At 40.8% G+C, this 23357-nt stretch overlaps 1 protein-coding gene across 5 annotated transcripts in view; it reads left to right on the top strand.

Moving 5' to 3' along the window:
• prx (periaxin) overlaps positions 1-23021 on the top strand; it is a 61408-nt gene extending 38387 nt beyond the window's left edge. For 4 of the 5 annotated variants that reach the window (XM_088079304.1, XM_088079306.1, XM_088079305.1 and 1 more), the window contains 4 exons: positions 896-1089; positions 1877-2118; positions 3232-18941; positions 21072-23021. In XM_088079304.1, the coding sequence (XP_087935430.1) occupies positions 896-1089; positions 1877-2118; positions 3232-18941; positions 21072-21355 (16430 nt within the window). In that variant the 3' untranslated portion in view covers positions 21356-23021. Of the gene's footprint in view, positions 1-895; positions 1090-1876; positions 2119-3231; positions 18942-20947 lie in introns of all 5 variants that reach the window. The other variant, XM_088079307.1, reaches the window with a different exon arrangement.
• Positions 23022-23357: the final 336 nt, after the last annotated feature.

The following is a 23357-nucleotide window of genomic DNA, read 5'->3' as shown; positions in this document are numbered from 1 at the left end:
TCAGACCAATAGTATCAAAATACATGACAGAGTGATCCCAGATCAAAACTACAAATAATACAACTCTTAAGAAACGCAATTTTTGATGATGTTTTTGCTGTTGTTATTGGTTAATAAATACACAAGTCATCACTTGAACATAATGACATTCCAGTTTTTCTTGATTGCTTACACACTATAACTGAGCCTATTAGCTAAACATGCCAAGCCATGACGCCCTCTGCCAAAAGACAGACCCGTTTCCCAAAACTATGCTGTTCACTTGTTTAAAACGTGTTTCAATATTCAAAACTATTCCTGAAAAAACCTACACAAAAGTGGACAAATAAATCATGCCATTCATTCCAATCATTTCCTGTTTATTTAGAAAACAAATGCTCTTAATAAAATTGACTCAAATCATCACAATTGAAACTAAAATACTGTGCCTTTATTGCAAACACGAGGCCTAAAATAGTAACACACCATTCAGAATTGCACAGGTTAATAAATAGAGGTGTGTTCACATGCTTTAGTAAATCCAAAAGGAGGAGGAAGAAAACAACCGTCTGTCCTGGTGAATGTGGTCATTGAATTCAAACCCAAACAGACGAGGACCAGGTAGTCTTTCAATGAATTGACAGCATCAACATTTTTCCACCAATGCTGGACGCTGGTGGTTATGTGTCTGTGAAGTCAAACAACAGGAAATGCAGACAAGGGCATTTTTTCCAAAAAGCAAACATAATGTGTGATGATGATGAGACATTATGGCCTGACCATCACTTGAGACAAGATGATGATAACGCTGGCGCTGATACATTGATACATGGTGATACAGTACATTTGCCAAGTTTCATAAAATACCTTGTGAGTGTGTTCAGTGTTACAACTTGTCAATGTTCTTCATGTAAAGGTGATCAACTGCTGAGTGCAAAGGTCTACTTCGACAACGTGAAGTATGAAGACGCTCTGAAGATCCTCCAGTGTGCGGAGCCATATAAGGTCAGCTTCCAGCTGAAGAGGACGATTCCTGGAGCAGAGGTCAGCATGCGGCCTCGAGTGCCCAGTGTGGAGGTCAAAGGTCCCAAAGCCAAGCTGGCCAAAATGGTAATCAAATGTAGTTTTAAGTAAAGCCACATTTTCAGTTTATCAGACTTTGGTAAATACCAATTGTGTCTGTTTTTTTTTTCTCTTTTTTTTACTTTTTCTTGCGTGTCTTTTTGTTGCGTGTCTTTTCTTTCTCCTGTGTCTTTTCTTTTTCTTGTGTATTTTCTTTTTCTCCTGTGCATTGTCTTTTTCTTGTGTGTCTTTTCTTTTCTGTCTTTTCTTTTTCTGTATCTTTTCTTTTTCTTGTGTGTCTTCTTTTTCTGTGTCTTTTCTTTTCTTGTGTGTCTTCTTTTTCTGTCTTTCCTTTTTCTGTATCTTTTCTTTTTCTTGTGTCTTTTCTTTTTTGGTGTGTCTTGTCGTTTTCTGCAGATGCAAATTAGCCCTAAACTATAATCTTGTACAGTGCATGAAATGGTAACATTTGTGTTTTAAACTGTATATGGTCCCTTTAAAATAAAATAAAATTAAATTAAATTAGATATTAATTTAATTTTTATATTTAATATTAATACTTTTATTTTTATTAGAATTAAATAAGGCCAAAGAATTTTATGGCCATATGTTGCGACTTTAAAATTACAATTGTCCCTTTAATTATGGCCCATTGTTCATAAATCATATAACCATTTAGTCCAAATTAGATTTAAAACCCATTCATATTTTCTCAATGCTTTTAGTTGTTAAATCAACCTACACAAAGCCAGTACCTCAGCAGATTGTACCATACTCCATTTGCAGACTGGCAAGTGACCCTCTTGTCATTCTTATGTGTGTTTGCATGTTTCAGAGTGTGAAGGGCAGCAAGCCATTCAAGGTCAAGAAGAAGAGAGGTGGACGCTTTGGTCTGAAGAGGCTGAAGGAGAAACGCAGAGAGGAGCTTGTGATAGAGGGAACACCCCCCAGGCTGGAGATGAGTGACGTAGATGTGGAGTTTTCTCTCCCAAAATTCAAACAGAGGAGGAGCGTGAAGGTCGAAGCTGGAGGAGCCGGAGGAGCAGCAGCCGTGGGGAAGGCAAAGAGGAGGATCAGGTTGGCACTGCACTTTCTGCGTTTGCTTTTCATGGAAATTGTCACAGCTACCTGCTGTGCGTGTGAGTGAACATGTGGAAAGGGTGTTATTTTTTATGATGTTACCAAATAGTGTGATACAGTACTATTACTGACTGTATTTTGAAGACAGAAATGGTTATCTGAATTTTTTTTTTTCTTTTATACAAAATTCTTTACAGGAAGGGGTGTCCCAATCCCATCTCAATCATCCGATTGTGGCCAGTCAAGCCATTTTTTTAACTGATCAAGATTGAGAATATTTAGCATATAGAGTGAAGCCTTCGTCATCTCTCCTCTGCTCAGCTGTCTCTGTTTCTCCCATCTGTTAAGCTCCATGTGTGTCTGATAGTAGCGGCTGAGTCCCACCCACCGCAAAACACCACACACCATAAACAAAAAAGCAGTATGAGACATATATTTACGTTATTTACTTAAGTTATGAGCATTTATTTCATGTCAGTTCAGTCAGAGAGTCTCACGTTTTGCCTTTTGCAGTGTTTCTCCACCCTGCTCCAAGGAGAGAGGGACAGCGGTGCTGAGTTCAATACAACCACACTCACCACTCGCTACTGCATGTACTATATAAGCTCTGTGAGCAAAAAGCCAACAAAAATAAGCACAAGAGAATACAGTTCATTTAGGTAACTCAGGCTTCATAAAAGCAAAAAACATTGGAGAGTCTACTCTCCTAAAGAGACAGACACTCCCCTGAGACAGACACAGAAGTTTTAGGGGAAGGTTTGTCATTTTATACTTTATTTGTGAAATAAATGAATAATAATAATGATAATAATATGTTAATGCATTGCAGCACTACTCATTTGTTCGTATTGTCAAGCATAGGCTATACATTGAATTGATTTTATTAACGTCAAAGTAGCCAACTTAAAGTGTGCACTCTGCAGCTGTATTATCTAGCCTCGAAATCGGCAGATTTAAATTACTCTTATCTTATCAGATCGGGGGGAAAACAACATGATCGGGACATTCCTATTTATGAGACATTTGGAAATGTTTTCTTCTTATTTTTTGCTATATTATATTGGTTTTTTTTCTTCTTCTTTATTTCCTTTCTTTGTATGGTTTTCCCAGGTTTCCCCACATGAAAACAAAGGGTTACACTGGAGAAGACACAGGAGGAAAAGTGGACAGAGGACGACTCGAGGGACAGGTGAATATATCTCCACCTGAGATACCTGAAGCTAAAGTGAAAACCAAGGGAAAAGGACACAAGTTTGGAATCACCTTACCTAAGACCAAACAGACAAAGTCAGACTCAGCTTTGGAAACTGGATCTGTGGAGATGAAGCCTCCGGGTGTGAACATTCAGCCACCGTCAGTGGAGTTCAGTTTGTCTGGTGATAAAAACGTGGACATGGGAAAGGGAGGGGTTAAGCTTAACACGCCAGATGTTGAGTTTGTACTCCCTTCAGGAAAAGTTGAGGCATCCTTTCCCCATGGAAAAGCCGAAATCAAAGCCCCTAAACTTGACATCAAAGGAGGAGCTGATGCAGAGGTAACTGTGGAAAAAGGTGATGTAGACATAGGCAAAGGAGATGCAAAATTAAGAATGCCAAAGTTGAAACTGCCCAAAGTTAGACTCTCACGTCATTCTGATGAGATAGATGGTGACATCAAGGTGAAAGCCAAAGGAATTAAAGTGCCTCATACTGACATAACACCTCCAGAAGCAGAAATCAAAGGAAGCAATGTTATTAGTTTCCCAGAGGCAAATATCACCAAACCAAAGATGGAAGTTGATCTCTCAGGACAAGCTACATCTACTCAGATGCCTTCTGTTGATATTTCTCTACCAAAAGTTAAAGGAAAGACTGACATCGACATAGCACTTCCAGAGTACAAAGGAGCTGGGAAGATGGCAATCAGAATGCCTGCCATTGACATCTCTGTGCCTGATATCGATTTGGAATTAGACACCAAACACAGAGTTCCTGATGAGATAGAGGGCACTTTTAAAGGGCCGAAAATCTCCATGCCAAAGGTTGATATCTCATTGCCAAAGGCGGGATCATCCAATGTGGACATCGAAGGTGGAGGGAAATTCAGTCTACCTTCTGCTGACATCTCTCTCCGGAAGGGGAAAACAGACAGTGGAGATATGGATATGGGCCACTATGTTGGTGGAGATGGGAAGTTCAAAATGCCTGAGTTTGACATATCTCCTCCAAAAATTAAGCCACCAAAAGGAGAAGTAAATATCAAAGGAGAAGGCTTCACATTACCCAAAGTAGACTTGACACTTCCCAAAGGCAAAGCAGGAATGACTGATATTGAAGGAGGTGGAAAATTTGACATCTCTGTCTCTAAAATGAAAACAGGTGAGGTGGAGGTCAACATTGAAGGCCCTGAAGTGAGAGGTGGTAAATGTGAAATGCCCTCACTTGACATTTCTCTGCCCAAAGGCAAAATGGAAGGAGACATTGAAGCAGAAGGGCATGCTGGGAGGGCAGGAAAATTCAAAATGCCCTCAGTCGATGTCAGACTCCCTAAGATGGGGATATCTGGGGCTGAGGTTGACTTCCAAGGACCTGAGATAAAAGGAGGGACAATTGAGATGCCATCAGTAGACATTTCTCTTCCAAAAAGTAAATCCAAGGGTGAGGTTGACATCGAGGGAAAGGGAGGCAAGTTTAATATGCCTTCATATGATTTAACTCTTCCAAAAATGAAGACACCACAGGGAGAGGTTGTTTTGGAGGGAGCTGAAATCAAGGGCGGAAAGATCAAGATGCCAACTGTCGATTTCTCTGCTCCCCAAGGAAACGTTGGGGGAGATGTGAACATTGGGGGTGGTGAATTAAAAAGAGGCAAATTCAGCATGCCCTCTGTGGACATTTCTCTCCCAAAAACGAAGCTACCTGAAGGAGATGTGTATCTAGAATACCCTGAACTTCCAGATGTTTCATTTTCACTCCCCAAGGCAAACACTGAGGGAAACATGGAGCTCAAGGGTGGTGGTGGTGACGGAGCCAAGTTCAAGATGCCAACTTTTGACATCTCACTCCCAAAGATGAAAACTAAGGAGGGAGAGGTTGATATTGAAGGACCAGAAGTCAAAGGAGGAGCAAAGTTCAGCATGCCATCTTTAGATGTGTCACTACCAAAGATCAAATCACAGGGAACTGACATAGACATTGAAGGTCCTAAGTTTAAGGTTAACACACCAGAGGCAGATTTAGACCTAACGGGAAGTGAGATTAAGGGAGGGAAAATAAACATGCCTACCGTTGATATCTCTCTTCTAAAAGGAAAAGCAGAGGGTAATGTAGACATTGAAGGACCCACAGCTAAAGGAGGCAAGTTGAAGATGCCTACATTTGATGTATCACTACCAAAGATGAAGATGCCCGAAAGAAATATTGGCCTTGAGGGACCCTCAGTTGATATTTCTCTTCCAAAGGGGAAAGTAGAAGGTGACATAGAAACTAAATGTAAAGAAGGACATTTCCACATGCCCCTGGTTGATGTTTCTCTCCCTAAAATAAAATCAAAGCAAGGGGATGTCAACATCAAGGAGCCAGAGATTAAAATGCCAACTATTGACATATCACCCCCTCAAGGAACATTAGAGGGAGATATCAATGTCGAGGGTGAAGCAAAAGGAGGCATATTCAGCCTACCGTCTGTAGACATCGCCCACCCTCCAGTAAAATTCCCTGAAGGAGATGTGAATTTTCAAGGGCCAAAAGTCAAAGGTGGGAAATTTGAAATGCCAAAAATCAACTTGTCACTTCCTAAAGGTAAAGCACAGGGAGACATTGATATTGACCTTCACTCTGGAAAAGATGGGAGTATACAAATATCAGCCTGTGATGTTGGACTTCCTAAAGGAACACTTAAAGGTCCTGAAATTAAAGGAGGAAAAATAAACATGCCAGACATTGACCTATCACTTCCCAAAGGAAGGGGTGATTCTGACTTCAGTATACAGGGTCCTAAGGTAAAAGGAGGAAAATTCAAAATGCCAAGATTTGACATCTCACTTCCAAAGATGAACCTCCCAGAGAGCAACATCAAAGTGGAAGGACCCGAGATTAAAGGGAAAATGGAAATGCCAACTGTTGATATTTCACTCCCAAAAGGAAAAATAGAGGGAGATAATGAAATTGAAGGATGTGGTGGTAAAGACGGCAAGTTTCACATGCCTTCAATCACACTTCCTAACATCAAAACAAAGAGAGTTGATGTTGATATTCAAGGACCTGAACTCAAAGGTGACATGTCACTCCCTAAAATTAAGTCTCCTGAGGTAGATATAACCCTTAAGGGTCCTGATGTTGAAGGAGGAAAGTTTAACTTGCCCACTGTTGATATTTCACTCCCCAAAGGAAAAGTTGAAGGTGACCTTGATGTTGAGGGTCCTGAGGTGAAAGGAGTTAAATTTGAAATGCCAAAGTTTGATGTCCTGTTGCCAAAAGTGAATTTACCAGAGGATGATATCAAAATAAAAAGCCAAGACATGAAGGGAGGAAAAATTGAGATGCCAGATATTGATATTTCACTCCCTAAAGGAAAAGCAAGAGGAGAAACTGACATCAAAGGACCTGCTGGTAAAGGAGGCAAGTTCCATATGCCCTCTGTTAACATCTCTCTTCCCAAAATGAAAGCAAAGGGACCGGAGGTCAACATAAAAGGTCCTGAACTTAATGAAGGAAAAATCAACATGCCAGACATTGACTTGTCTCTCCCCAAAGGAAAAGTTGAAGGTGACCTTGATGTTGAAAGTCATGAAATGAAGGAGGGTAAAATCAAAATGCCAAAATTTGATGTCTCATTGCCAAAAGTGAATCTCCCAGAGGGTGGTGTCAATATAAAAGGCCCAGACATGAAGGGAGGAAAAACTGAAATGCCAGACATTGATATTTCACTCCCTAAAGGAGGAGAAATTGAAATTGAGGGACATGTTGGCAAAGGAGGCAAGTTCCATATGCCCTCTGTTGATATCTCTCTTCCTAAAATGAAAGCAAAAGGACCACAGATAAATATTGAAGGCCCTGAAGTTAAAGGTGGAAAGCTAAACATGCCCTCAGTTGATGCTTCTTTGCCCCAAATAAAATCTCCCAATGTAGATATTAGCCTCAAAGGTCCTGATCTTAAAGGAGGAAAGGTCAACATCCCAACTGTTGACATTTCACTTCCTAAAGGAAAAGTTGAGGGTGACATAAATGTTGAAGGCCCTGAGGTGAAAGGAGGAAAATTCAAAATGCCGCATTTTGATGTTTCATTACCAAAAGTTAGTCTCCCACAAGGTGATGCCAATGTGGAAGGACCAAATGTGAAAGGAAAAACTGAAATGCCAGGTGTTGATATTTCACTTCCAAAAGGAAAAGCAGATGTGGATATTGACATTGATGGGCACAGTGGTAAAGGAGACAAGTTTCACATGCCATCAGTTGATATCTCTCTTCCTAAAATCAAAACAAAGGGAGCTGATGTTGATATTCAAGGACCTGATATCGAAGGTGACATGTCACTCCCTAAAATTAAGACTCCAGAGATAGATATCAGTCTTAAGGGTCCTGATGTCAAAGGGGGAAAGTGGAACTTGCCATCTGTTGACATTTCACTCCCCAAAGTAAAGGCTGAAGGTGATCTTGATGTTGAGGGTCCTGAGGTGAAGGGGGGTAAAATTAAAATGCCAAAATTTAATGTGTCTTTACCAAAAGTGAGTCTCCCAGAGGATGATGTCAAAATAAGAGGCCCAGACATCAAGGGAGGGAAGATTGAGATTCCAGATATTGACTTGTCGCTCCCAAAAGGAAAAGGAGATGGTGACTTCAGTGTTGAGGGTCCTGAGATAAAAGGAGGCAAATTCAAAATGCCCAAATTTGATGTTTCACTTCCAAAGATGAACCTACCAGAAGGTAATGTGGACATACCAACAGTTGATATTTCACTCCCAAAAGGAAAGGTAAAAGGAGATATTGACATTGAGGGACACGGTGGCAAAGGAGCCAAGTTACACATGCCCTCAGTTAATATCTCTCTTCCTAAAACAAAAGCAAAGGGAATTGATGTTGATATTGAAGGACCTGAAATTAAAGGTGACATTTCACTCCCCAAAGGAAAAGTTGAGGGTGACCTTGATGTTGAGGTACCTGAGGTGAAGGGAGGTAAATTTAAAATGCCGAAATTTGATGTCTCATTGCCAAAAGTGAGTCTACCAGAGGGTGATATCAAAATAAAAAGCCCAGACATGAAGGGAGGAAAAACTGAAATGCCAGACATTGATATTTCACTCCCTAAAGGAAAAGCAAGAGGAGAAATTGGAATTGAGGGACATGTTGGCAAAGGAGGCAAGTTCCATATGCCCTCTGTTGATATCGCTCTTCCTAAAATGAAAGCAAAGGGACCTCAGATAAATATCGAAGGCCCAGAGGTTAAAGGCGGCAAGCTAAACATGCCATCAGTTGATATTTCTTTGCCCCAAATAAAATCTCCCGATGTAGACATCAGCCTCAAAGGTCCCGGTGTTAAAGGAGGAGAGGTCAACATCCCTACTGTTGACATTTTACTTCCTAAAGGAAAAGTTGAGGGTGACATAAATGTTGAAGGCCCTGAGGTGAAAGGAGGAAAATTCAAAATGCCGCAGTTTGATGTTTCTTTACCAAAAGTGAGTCTCTCAAAGGTTGATGCCAATGTGGAAGGACCAGATATGAAAGGAAAAATGGAAATGCCTACTGTTGATATTTCACTTCCAAAAGGAAAAATAGAAGGAGATATTAACATTGATGGGCACAGTGGTAATAGCAGCAAGTTTCACATGCCCTCACTTGACATCTCTCTGCTTAAAATCAAACCAAAGGGAGTTGACATTGATGTTCAGAGACCTGAAGTCAAAGGTGAAGTATCACTTCCTAAAATTAAGTCTCCAGAGGTAGATATCAGCCTCAAGGGTCCTGATGTCAAAGGGGGAACGTTTAACTTGCCAACGGTTGACATTTCACTCCCCAAAGGAAAAGTTGAAGGTGACCTTGATATTGAGGGTCCTGAGGTGAAGGGGGGTAAAATCAAAATGCCGAAATTTGATGTGTCTTTACCAAAAGTGAGTCTCCCAGAGGGTGATTTCAAAATAAAAGGACCAGACATCAAAGGAGGGAAGATTGGGGTGCCAGATATTGATATTTCACTCCCCAAAGAAAAAGCAAGAGGAGAAATTGACATAGAAGGACCTGCTGGCAAAGAGGGCAAGTTCCATATGCCCTCTGTTGATATCTCTCTTCCAAAAATGAAAGCAAAGGGCATTGATGTCAAAATTGAAGGTCCCGAACTTAAGGGAGGAAAAATCAGCATGCCAGACATCGACTTGTCACTCCCCAAAGTTAAGGCTGACGCAGACTTCAGTATTGAGGGTCCTGGGGTAAAAGGAGGGAAATTCAAATTGCCAAAATTTGACATCTCTCTTCCAAAGATGAACTTGCCAGAGGGAAATGTCAAAGCAGAAGGACCAGAGATGAGGGGAGAAAAAGTCACAATGCCAGCTGTTGACATTTTAGTTCCAAAAGGAAAAGTGGAGGGAGATGTCAATATTGGAGGTCTATCTGGAAAGGGAGAGTTTGATGTGCCAGAGGTTGACCTATCAGGTAAAAAAGGTGGTCTCCACATGCCAACTCTTGACATAAATATCCCAAAATTTGATCTTGATCTCAGCCTTCCCACTGGTTTGAAAGACAAAAGCCTCAAAGTGGACACCAGTGCTCCTGAAGCATCAGGCGATTTGAAGATGCCTGGTCTTAAAGGAGATATTAATCCAGTCAAGTTGAAAGTTAAGGGTGCAGACATGGAGACAAGTGGTGTAGAAGGTCCAGGTGCATCCCTCAAACTTCCCACTGTCAAATTACCGACAGTTGACATATCAGCTCCAAAAGTGGATCTGGACTTTGGCCTTGCCAAACCTAAAGGTGACGAAGTGGAAGTGGAGCTTCTGAAAGCAGAGGGAGGCCGGCCCTCTTCAGGTGGCAGCTTTGATTTACCTGATGTCTCCCTCAAAGTTCCCAGTTTCTCTCTTCCAAGGTTTGGTGGAAAGTCAAAGAGTGGCGAGGGAGACATTTCCCTTAGCCCACCACATGTGGAGGGGGAGGTTAGGGCACCTTCAGTAGAGTTTGATGGGGATGGAAAAGTCAAGGTGAAAAAACCTAAAATCAAAATGCCCTCATTTGGTATATCAAAAAAGCATACAGATGTATCACTGTCTTGTCCTGATGTGGATATTAAAGTGAAAAAGGAGAAAATTGACATTTCTAAACCAGAAGTCAATGTTGAGATCCCGGATGACAAAACAAAATACAAAGTGAAATTCCCCAAGTTTAAAATTAAATCACCAAAAGGTGAACTCCTAGAGGGAGAGGTTGATGCTAAACTGAAGGCTGACGCAGAAGCAAAAGGGGGCTTCCATGCACCTGATGTCACTATCAAACTACCAAGGTTCTCCATGCCGGGATTTGGTTCTAAAGAAAAAGATTTAGGTAAACCAAGTGGTTACCTTGAGTCTAAGACCAAGATTAAGATGCCTTCTGTCGAGCTTTCACTGCCAGCAGCGAAAACCACAGAAACCGAGGTTCTTCTTCCCAAAGGAGAGGTTGATGTCTCAGAAGCTGATATCAGAGGTTATGAGGGAAACCTCAAAATTCCCAAAATGCCAACAATTGATGTTTCCATTCCCAAAATAGACCTTGATGTGTCCCTTCCAAATATTAAGCATGATGCAAAGGTTGATGGACAAGGAGGCGAATTCAAGACACCAGATATCCAGATGCCTGACATTGACTTATCCCTTCCTAAAGGAAAATCAAGTGCCACTGAAGATATTGACATCTCTCTGCCCAAAGGAAAGATTGAGGGTCCAGAGATGGAGCTCAAGGGAGAAGGTGGAAAATTCAAAATGCCACATCTCAGCATGCCCACAGTTATTTCACTTCCCAAAGGAAAGATCGAAGGTCCTGATGTTGACATAGAAGGAGGTAAAAGAGGAAAATTCAAAATGCCTCACATGAAAATGCCAGATGTTGATATCTCTCTACCTAAAGGAAAAGTTGGAGGTCCTGATGTTGAATTAGAGGGAGGAACAGGAGGAAAATTCAAAATGCCTCATATGAAAATGCCCAACATCAGCGTCTCTCTGCCCAAAGGAAAGATTGAAGGTCCAGATGTTGACATTTCTCTACCTAAGGGAAAGATTGAAGGTTCAGATGTTGACATTTCTCTACCTAAAGGAAAAATTGAAGGTCCAGAGGTAGAGCTTAAAGGAGAAGGTGGAAAATTCAAGATGCCACATCTCAGCATGCCCTCTGTTGATATTTCATTGTTCAAAGGGGAGATTGAGGGCCCAGATGCTGACATAGAAGGTGGTGCAGGACAAAAATTCAAAATGCCTCATATGAAAATGCCCAACATCGACATCTCTCTGCCCAAAGGAAAGGTTGAAGGTCCAGATGTTGACATCTCTCTACCCAAAGGAAAGATTGAAGGTCCAGATGTTGACATTTCTCTACCTAAAGGAACGCTTGAAGGTCCAGAGGTAGAGCTTAAAGGAGAAGGTGGAAAGTTCAAAATGCCACATCTCAGTATGCCTTCAGTTGATATTTCACTTCCAAAAGGAAAGATCGAAGGTCCAGATGTTGACATAGAAGGAGGTACAGGAGGAAAAATCAAAATGCCTCATATGAAAATGCCCAACATCAGCATTTCTCTGCCCAAAGGAAAGATTGAAGGTCCAGATGTTGACATTTCTCTACCGAAGGGAAAGATTGAAGGTTCAGATGTTGACATTTCTCTACCTAAAGGAAAAATTGAAGGTCCAGAGGTAGAGCTTAAAGGAGAAGGTGGAAAATTCAAAATGCCACATCTCAGCATGCCCTCTGTTGATATTTCATTGTTCAAAGGGGAGATTGAGGGCCCAGATGCTGACATAGAAGGTGGTGCAGGACAAAAATTCAAAATGCCTCATATAAAAATGCCCAACATCGACATCTCTCTGCCCAAAGGAAAGGTTGAAGGTCCAGATGTTGACATCTCTCTACCCAAAGGAAAGCTTGAGGGTCCAGAGATTGAGCTTAAAGGAGAAGGTGGAAAATTTAAAATTCCACATCTCAGCATGCCCCCAGTTGATATTTCACTTCCAAAAGGAACGATCGAAGGTCAAGATGTTGAAATAGAGGGAGGTAAAGGAGGGAAATTCAAATGGCCTCATATTAAAATGCCTCACATTGACATCTCTCTGCCCAAAGGAAAGATTGAAGGTCCAGAAGCTGAAATTGAGGGAGGTGCAGGAGGAAAACTCAAAATACCTCATATGAAAATGCCAGATGTTGACATCTCTCTGCCCAAAGGAAAGATTGAAGGTCCAGATGTTGACATTTCTCTACATACAGGAAAGATTGAAGGTCCAAATGTTGACATAGAAGGAGGTACAGGGGGAAAATTCAAAATGCCTCGTATGAAAATGCCCAACATCGATATCTCTTTGCCAAAAGGAAAGGTGGAAGGTCCAGATGTTGACATCTCTCTACCTAAAGGAAAGGTTGAAGGCCCGGGAGTAGAACTTAAAGGAGAAGGTGGAAAATTCAAAATGCCACATCTCAGCATGCCCTCAGTTGATATTTCACTTCCAAAGGGAAAGATTGAAGGTCCAGATGTTGACGCAGAAGGTGGTACAGGGGGGAAATTCAAAATGCCTCATATGAAAATGCCCAACATTGACCTATCTCTGCCCAAAGGAAAGATTGAAGGTCCAGATGTTGACATTTCTCTACCTAAAGGAAAGATTGAAGGCCCGGGGGTAGAGCTTAAAGGAGAAGGTGGAAAATTCCAAATGCCACATCTCAGCATGCCCTCAGTTGATATTTCACTTCCAAAGGGAAAGATTGAAGGTTCAGATGTTGACATAGAAGGAGGTACAGGGGGAAAATTCAAAATGCCTCGTATGAAAATGCCCAACATCGATATCTCTTTGCCAAAAGGAAAGGTGGAAGGTCCAGATGTTGACATCTCTCTACCTAAAGGAAAGGTTGAAGGCCCGGGAGTAGAACTTAAAGGAGAAGGTGGAAAATTCAAAATGCCACATCTCAGCATGCCCTCAGTTGATATTTCACTTCCAAAGGGAAAGATTGAAGGTTCAGATGTTGACATAGAAGGTGGTGCAGGAGGAAAATTCAAAATGCCTCATATGAAAATGCCCAACATTGACATCTCTTTGCCAAAAGGAAAGGTTGAAGGTCCAGATGTTGACATCTCTCTACCTAAAGGAAAGATTGAAGGCCCGGGGGTAGAGCTTAAAGGAGAAGGTGGAAAATTCCAAATGCCACATCTCAGCATGCCCTCAGTTGATATTTCCCTTCCAAAGGGAAAGACTGAAGGTCCAGATGTTGACATAGAAGGTGGTATAGGGGGGAAATTCAAAATACCTCATATGAAAATGCCCAACATCGACATATCTCTGCCCAAAGGAAAGGTTGAAGGTGCAGATGTTGACATTTCTCTACCTAAAGGAAAGATTGAAGGCCCAGATGTTGACATACAAGGAGGTACAGGAGGAAAATTCAAAATGCCTAATTTAAAAATGCCCAACATTGACATCTCTCTGACCAAAGGAAAGATTGAGGGTCCAGATGTTGACATAGAAGGAGGTACAGGAGGAAAATTCAAAATGCCTCATATGAAAATACCTAACCTCGACATTTCTATGCCCAAAGGAAAGGTTGAAGGTCCAGATGTTGACATCTCTCTGCCTGAAGGAAAGATTGAGGGTCCAAAGATTGAGCTTAAAGGAGAAGGTGGAAAATTCAAAATGCCACATATCAACATGCCCTCATTTGATATTTCCCTTCCAAAAGGAAAGATTGAAGGTCCAGATGTTGACATAGAAGGTGGTGCAGGAGGAAAATTCAAAATGCCTCATATGAAAATGCCCAGCATCGACATTTCTCTTCCCAAAGGAAAGGTTGAAGGTCCAGATGTCGACATATCTCTGCCCAAAGGAAAGATCGGAGGTCCAGATGTTGAAATAGAGGGAGGTGCAGGAGGAAAATTCAAAATGCCTCATATGAAAATGCCCAACATTGACATCTCTCTGCCCAAAGGAAAGATTGAAGGTCGAGATGTTGACATTTCACTTCCAAAAGGAAAGATCGACGGTCCAGACCTTGACATAGAGGGAGGAAAATTCCAAATGCCTCACATGAAAATGCCAGATGTTGACATCTCTGTACCTAAAGGAAAAACCAGAGGTCCTGATGTTGAAATAGAGGGAGGTAAAGGAGGAAAATTCAAAATGCCTCATCTGAAAATGCCTAACCTTGACATTTCTCTGCCCAAAGGAAAGGTTGAAGGTCCAGATGTTGACATTTCTCTGCCCAAAGGAAAGACTGAGGGTCCAGAGATTGAGCTTAAAGGTGGAAAATTAAAAATGCCACATCTCAACATGCCCTCAGTTGATATTTCCCTTCCAAAAGGAAAGATCGAAGGTCCAGATATTGAATTAGAAGGAGGTAAAGGAGGAAAATTCAAAATGCCTCATATGAAAATGCCTAATCTTGACATTTCTCTGCCCAAAGAAAAGATTGGGGGTCCAGAGATTGAGCTGAAAGGAGAAGGTGGAAAATTCAAAATGCCACATCTCAGCATGCCCTCAGTTGATATTTCCCTTCCAAAAGGAAAGATCGAAGGTCCAGATATTGACATTTCTCTGCCCAAAGGAAAGACTGAGAGTCCAGAGATTGAGCTTAAAGGTGGAAAATTAAAAATGCCACATCTCAACATACCCTCAGTTGATATTTCCCTTCCAAAAGGTAAGATCGAAGGTCCAGATATTGAAACAGAAGGAGGTAAAGGAGGAAAATTCAAAATGCCTCATATGAAAATGCCTAACCTCGACATTTCTCTGCCCAAAGGAAAGGTGGAAGGTCCAGATGTTGACATCTCTCTGCCCAAAGGAAAGATTGGGGGTCCAGAGATTGAGTTTAAAGGAGAAGGTGGAAAGTTCAAAATGCCACATCTCAGCATGCCCTCAGTTGATATATCCCTTCCGAAAGGAAAGATCGAAGGTCCAGATGTTGAAATAGAGGGAGTTACTGGAGGAAAATTCAAAATGCCTCACATGAAAATGCCAGATGTTGATATCTCTCTACCCAAAGGAAAGATTGAAGATCCAGATGTTGACATAGAGGGAGGCACAGGAGGAAAATTCAAAATGCCTCATATGAAAATGCCTAACATTGACATCTCTCTGCCCAAAGGAAAGATTGAAGGTCCAGATGTTGACATTTCTCTACCTAAAGAAAAGATTGAAGGTCCAGCGGTAGAGCTTAAAGGAGGAGGTGGAAAATTCACAATGCCACATCTCAATATGCCCTCAGTTGATATTTCCCTTCCAAAAGGAAAGATTAAAGGTCCAGATGTTGAAATAGAGGGAGGTAAAGGCGGAAAATTCAAAATGCCTCATATGAAAATGCCTAACCTCGACATTTCTATGCCCAAAGGAAAGGTGGAAGGTCCAGATGTTGACATCTCTCTGCCCAAAGGAAATATTGAGGGTCCAGAGGTTGAGCTTAAAGGAGAGGGTGGAAAATTCAAAATGCCACATCTCAGCATGCCCTCAGTTGATATTTCCCTTCCAAAAGGAAAGATTGAAGGTCCAGATATTGAAACAGAGGGAGGTAAAGGCGGAAAATTCAAAACGCCTCAAATGAAAATGCCTAACCTCGACATTTCTATGCCTAAAGGAAAGGTGGAAGGTCCAGATGTTGACATCTCTCTGCCCAAAGGAAAGATTGAGGGTCCACAGATTGAGTTTAAAGGAGAAGGTGGAAAATTCAAAATTCCACATCTCAGCATGCCCTCAGTTGATATATCCCTTCCGAAAGGAAAGATTGAAGGTCCAGATGTTGAAATAGAGGGAGTTACTGGAGGAAAATTCAAAATGCCTCACATGAAAATGCCAGATGTTGATATCTCTCTGCCCAAAGGAAAGATTGAAGGTCCAGATGTTGACGTAGAGGGAGGCACAGGAGGAAAATTCAAAATGCCTCATATGAAAATGCCCAATATAGACATCTCTCTGCCCAAAGGAAAGATTGAAGGTCCAGATGTTGACATTTCTCTACCTAAAGAAAAGATTGAAGGTCCAGAGGTAGAGCTTAAAGGAGGAGGTGGAAAATTCAAAATGCCACATTTCAATATGCCCTCAGTTGATATTTCCCTTCCAAAAGGAAAGATTGAAGGTCCAGATATTGAAACAGAGGGAGGTAAAGGCGGAAAATTTAAAATGCCTCATATGAAAATGCCTAACCTCGACATTTCTATGCCCAAAGGAAAGGTGGAAGGTCCAGATGTTGACATCTCTCTGCCCAAAGGAAAGATTGAGGGTCCAGAGACTGAGCTTACAGGAGAAGGTGGAAAATTCAAAATGCCACATCTAAGCATGCCCTCAGTTGATATTTCCCTTCCAAAAGGAAAGATTGAAGGTCCAGATGTTGAAATAGAGGATGGTACTAGAGGAAAATTCAGAGCACCTCATATGAAAATTCCAGATGTTGACATTTCTCTACCAAAAGGAAAGATTGAAGGTCCAGATGTTGAAATAGAGGGAGGCACAGGAGGGAAATTTAAAATGCCTCACATGGAAATTCCCAACATCAACATCTCTCTGCCCAAAGGAAACATTGAAGGTCCTGATGTTGAAATAGAGGGAGGTACTGAGGGCAAGCTCAAAATGCCACATTGGAAAATGCCAGATTTTGACATGTCTCTGCCTACAGGAAAATCTGTCAAAATTGAAGGAGCAGAGTTTGAGATTGAGGGAAAGAAACCTAAAACGCCACAACTGGTAATGCCCTCAGTGGACGTTTCAATGCCAAAGGGAAAAACTGAAGGCCCCAATGTCGAAATTAAGGGTGAGGGAGGAAAGTTCAAGATGCCAAAAGTTAACATATCTCTTCCTAAAGGACAATCTTTAATTGAAGGTCCAGAGGCAGACATTAAGGGAGATGGGGGACAATTCAAGATGCCTAATGTGAGTATATCTATCCCTAAAGGAAAAGCAGATATTGACATACCTGAGGGGAAACTGGAGGCAGAGGGAGGAACTATCAAGCTTCCACATATCAAGATGCCAAAAGTTGATATTTCACTCCCTAAAGGTAAAAGTAAAGATATTGATGCACCTGGTATAGAGATGGAAGTCCCAGAAGGAAAAGTCAAAGGTCCTCATGTTAAACTTCCAAAGGGGGGTATATCAGTGTCGAAGAATACATCAGGTGAAGCAGAGATCAACCTACCAACCATTGAGGGGGGAGGGAGAATTAAAATGCCACAGGTCACATCACCAGATCTGGACATTGATACACAGGCTCATGGGGAAGCTGATATGCACGTTGAAGGAGACCACAAAGGTCTAAAACTGAAGATGCCAACAATAGATATCACAGGTCCGAAGGGAGACCTGGAGCTTGATTTAGGACTTCATAGAGGAGATTGCAAGAAGGACAGGCAAAAAGTTGAACTACCTGACTTGGATCTGAACACAGCAGGAGGCAGCAAAGTAAAGGGACCTAAAGTCAAAGGAACAAAATTTAAGATTGGAATGCCAAAAAAGAAAACTGGCATAGATGTAACAGCAGAAACAAAAATATGCAAAAACTGTGGTGAAGTGGAGTTAGGTGGTCAGGACAAACACAGATGCAAGGGTATAGAAAGATTTGAGTACAAGGTTGAAGTTGAAACCCACAATGGACATAAAGAGAATAAACATCGTGTTAACATCACAGTGCCAGAGGTTACATTACCAAGTGTTAAAACCAAACAAGGCTCCGCTGAATTAGGATCAGGGGGAGAGGGTAGCTTCTTGTCATCAGGAGCAGAAATCAAAGTCCCAAAGATTCCAGACATAGAGTTTGATATTGGTACATCACAGGATGAAGACGAGGACAGAACGGAAAAAGACAAGAAAATCAAAGTCCCTAAGTTTGGTGTCCCATTACCCTCCATCTCCTCTCCTGAGGGAAGGATGAATATCTATGGGCCAGAAATTCAGTATGAGGGCCCTAAAATGCCCAAAGTAAAAAAGGCTGTCTTTGTCTTGGTAAATCCTCCTCAAACAGATGAGTCCACTGCATGCACAGGCCTCCTGGAAGAGCAGACATCATTTGAGGCTGAAAAAGAAGACGTCAAAGTCAAGATGCCAAAAATTAAAATGAAGCCAAGCTTTGGGAAGTCCAAAGATAAATCAGCTGCTGTAAACACAGAGAAAGAATGGGAAGGAGAACAGATGGGAGGGAAGATGAAAATGCCCAAAGTGTCATTTTCTCCTGGTAAATCAGGGTCGTTTGATGTCACTCTAAAGGGCGAAGGTTCAAGTTCAAGTCTCAACGGTGAAAAAGATGCAAGTCCTCACAAAGGCTCCAAGGATGATAAAGGGACATTCAGTGGCAAGATCAAACTTCCAAAGGTACAGTTAACCTCTCCATATGGCAAGATGCAGGATACAGAGAGGAGTGTGAAACTGGGAAAGGATTCATCACCAGGCAAAGTAGAGGCATACAAATCAGGCAAGATGGCCAGTACCAGTTTTAGTGAGGAGCATTCAGAAGATGTCGTGTCATCTCATGCCAGAACAGATATGCTGGACAGGGATAGCTCAGAGTCCCCCGCTAGTTTTACTATGGAGTTCAGCTCCGGAAAAGTCCAGGCTTGGAGCGAGGCCGAGGGCCAAAGCAGAGAGTCTGAAGAAAGAGAGTCTTCCTCCTGGTTCAAGGTCCCTAAGTTCACCCTGAAGCCACACTCTACAGGTAAGAAGGAAACATTTCAAGTCAAACATGTTTTCTCATGTACTTGTTAAAGAGAGGCACATGACTTAATTTTTTGTTTGTAAAGAATGTTATGAAAAGTTATCCTGAACTACTATTTACAAAATTGATACACACAAACATGGGCTTTTTATGTGATTACTCCACTGCATTTTATACTTAAACACCTGCTTTCCAGTTACATTATGGGAAGAGAGGGACCTATATTAAGGACTAAAAGTCAATATATCTTAGCCTTTGCTGCACTGGGATTTTTCCATCCATCTTTCCAACATATTGTCACTCCCAACTAATCACATATCGCCACATGCCCAGTGAATTTTTGACTTGTAAATATGATGCACTTTCTATCCTGGGTGCCTGACGTTCTGGGACACTGTGTCAATTTATGCCTGTTACATGCATTGTGCCTTTTCAAAATACGCATCCATTTTCACAGGAAATGTATAGTTTCTGTTCAATAGATGAATAGAGTCTTTCAAAACATGAGTACATCAGTAAAAAACACCTTGTATTTACATTTATTTCTTTGTGCAACAAATGCTTGTGGTTCAGTTCAGTCAACAAATGCGCTTGGTTAGGTTTAGAAAAAAGGTTGCAGTTTGACTTGACATTCATTCGAGAAGCAAACACCAGGCTCCTGGGTGATGGTACAGTGTACACTGGACCCATCCACCCCTTAAGTTATGTTGTTGTCTGGAAGCATGTCAAACTAACACTGTCCGACAGCATTGTGAACTGACACTGCCCAGCAACATATACTGCTGCAAAAGGATGGCTTTTGTCGGTGGTGTCTGATGCGGAAATTACTGACCAAGTAGCAGTATTTTTAGACTTTGTAATTGACTTATCACTAACCTCCATCCCCTTAGTCACTCGGACAAACAATTGGCATGCTGCCTAAACTAACAGTGGTGGTTGTCAGTGTCAAAGACATATCCAAAGATGCTATACAGAACTTTTGGGGACAGAAGCTCCTTATTTCACACAGAAGACATAACTATGTCGAGGTGTTAGCGTTAGCCACCCTTTGCTTTCTTTGTAACTTCACAGCTAAGTTAACATTAATGGTTTTCAATTGGTTGGGCCTCAACTAGGTTCCTTTTGCTAAAGTTAACACTGATGTCCAGGTGTCAAAGAATAAAAAGACTAACTTAAACAGATGACATGATGATCTAACATTACAAAGCTAAAGTTGGCCATAATGTTAGCGGCTATTGGCTAACTTAAGCTAACGTTACCGAGCAAAGTTTGCTGCAAGGTGACGTTATACACGATGTTGCCAACATAATGTATGAGGTTATATATACTTGTCACTTTGCAGTAAATTTTTCTAACACTATGTTGTCTTACCTTAAATGTAGATATCCTAATTTGTTGTCTTCTTTACGTGCCACACAGCTTAATCCAAAGGAGACACTTTGCTCTGTTTATGTGAGGTTTAGGGCATGAGATGAAATGCACTCCACTCTCTTGCCTCACAGGATGCCTCGTATCAGTGTTACATTTACCCTATACACATCGTTTGACCAATTTTTTAAGTTATAACTGCATATATTTAAATAAAACTGCAGGAAACTCTATATTTTGGAAGCTTTTCTTTGGAGGTCTATAAGCAGGATGTCCGAACACATTGTGTAGCTATACAAAGTGTGATTGGCTCGTGGCGTTCAAGGGTGGGGATAGCGATAGGTCAGTTTTGCATGTTCCCCAAACTTTAAATTGTTGCATTAAACCACTGGGTTACTAATTTAAAAGAGACAGCGAATAATTGCACAAATCTTCCAAAAATGAGCAATAATGTTCATATTATGTATAAGTTTTGTATATGTTTTATACTTGATACTTGTGTTCTATCATTATTTCACTATACTACCATAGACCTAATTACACTGTATTGCACTAAATTATACATACTTGTTTATGTTTTGCTTCTCTTTTTTTTATAAATTATTAATAATAACTTTCTGTTTTCTCTGCTACACAAGACTAAGTTTCTTTTCACTCTTGATTTCCATACCTGTCCTTCTCTCCTCTCCTTGCTTCCTTTCCTCTACTTGCCTCTGCTTCTTTCCACTCCTCCTCCTCCTCCTCCCCCTTCTCCTCCCCCAGGCTTCCTCCAGATAACCCCAGAGGGTTCTCCTCAAGCCCAGCGGAGAGGGGAGGTAGGAGGTGAGATTGACGTCTCGGGATCTTTCTGCCTCCACACCTCAGGGCTTGACTTCACTACCCAGGAAATGTCTGAGCAACAAGTCTCCTCCACCGAGGAGGGAACTGTCACCACAGTGACCAAGACCACCAAAATCACCCGGCACATGGTTACCACTGAAACGCGAACAGGTGAATCTTCGCCAACCACGACAACAGCTCACCAGGTGTCGGACTTCAAATACTGAGAATGCTGTAATGATATCTTAAATGTCTTTTCACTTTTTTGTTTTTCTTTGGTGAGGTTGCAGTGTTCTCATATGCTAAGCTTGCAACATGGCACACCTCCATTAAGTAAAAGTCTTTATTTTATATTTTGATAGGTGAGGTATGAATGTGATGCAAAAAAATGACATTTTAACAGTCATTACAAAAGCAACAGAGTAATATATGCTTCCTTTTTTTTCATTTTAAATGTAACTATTTTTGTTACTGTTCTTCAAGTTTTGTTAGTTTAGTCCGAATTATTTATCAGATTTTGTTTGGTTTTAAAGTTTTCACTCTGAATGTAAACATGTCACAGTGCTTTATTATTTATTGTTTGTGTGTTCAAAATGCGCTGGAATCAGTCATTTACTCACATCAGCATCATGGATTTAATCATGATTAGTTCAAAATTATATATTTTGAACCTTTACATTACAGGCCAGAGTAAGACTCATGTAAATACATCTATTTCATTGCCATTTTTGAAGCAGTATCCCTTTATTCCAAAATGTAATTATTTTCATATTCATTAGAGTCAAGAGTAGAAATGACCTGATAATTTACTTTGTTTGTCTTGAAGGAAAAGTGTGAGCTTTTTGAGATTATAGGTTATTTGCATTTTCTGCCATAGTTTTATATTTGAAGCATTTAGCTGGTGCTGTTACCCAGAGATAATCACAGTGAGTGAGCAGGACGCTCTGGACTCTTTTTCTGCTGTTGGGATCAAACCTGTGACCTTCTGGTTACAAGTTGCTCTCAAACATTTACTGTAGGCCACCCTGCTGCTAATCTATTTTATATTTGTTTTTATTGTACACTGCCAAAAAAAGACACCACTGTATATTTTGTGATAGAGGCTTTAGCTTTAAGATACTTCAAGAAACTTAGATGTTGAGTTTCAAAACAGCAGCAGCGAGCTAGAAGCACATTTGTGGAATTAGGGGTGCTGTTGGGTGCTTTACGAAAATCAGAGGAGTTTTAAAGGTAAAACTATAAATCTTTTCTCTTGACACAAAAATAGCCCTCTAAAATATTAACACAATCAGGCTGTTTTGAAATGGAGGGAGAAAAGCCTTGTGCTGTCTTTTAGATATGTATTTTATTGTCTCTACATTGAGACATTTAAGTTTCATTCCTAAATGCAGCACCTACCATTTGAGAAAAGAAATGTTATTATGAAATTACTGTTTTTTTGGTATTAAATGAAAACTTTTGAAAACTACTGATTGTATAAACAACTCTTAGCCATTAAGATAACCATTTCACAGGATAAAAATATCTCTTTCTTCAAAATGAGCTACTTTTTAGGTGGCTGTAATGCATATAAGAATGGACACTCTTTACTTAACTTGTTCTACTTTGCTTGGTTGGTAGATGGAATGAAAACGTGTGATAAAATGTATGAAGGAATCCTGACAAACCCACTCCCACACTTTTTTCCATTAACAACAGTAGTGACATGTCAGGGTAACACGCACTGAGTAGTACCTATGTGTATTGAAAATTTTTACCTTTAATCAAGTCTTCGAATTTCTTCTTGATTATAAGGGTTTTAGTGCAAAGTGTTTTGTCAAAGCTGCTTTGGAGAGAATGTTGGTTAAGATGTTACATCAATAAAATAGTATTCACAAAAAAAAATCATTCAAATGATAGTGTGCTAATATTTTTGACCTTCACAGTGGCTGAATTAGCAGTTATAAAAGTGGACTTATTGGTGTTTTGTAAGAACGTCAACTCAGAATCTTTCAGCCTGAATCATTCATTCATCCATTTGGTACCTACCTACCCAGTTATTCTTTGCTGTAGCCTATAGCAACTCACACTGGGTGAGAGTCAAAGAACACCCACTGAAAACTTCAAATTCCTTAGGTAGAATGCTTGCAGCAATATGGAAGCCCATTTATAACAGGAAAAGATACACTTTTGCTTATTTAAAGAAAAATACATTGCATAGGTCAAAATTATGACATTAGAATTTTTACT

The sequence above is a fragment of the Plectropomus leopardus genome, chromosome 6 (genome assembly GCF_026936395.1).
Source record: "Plectropomus leopardus strain MGB_pleo_1.0 chromosome 6, ASM2693639v1, whole genome shotgun sequence".
Lineage (NCBI taxonomy): Eukaryota > Metazoa > Chordata > Actinopteri > Perciformes > Serranidae > Plectropomus > Plectropomus leopardus.
This window is presented reverse-complemented; position numbering and strand designations above follow the sequence as displayed.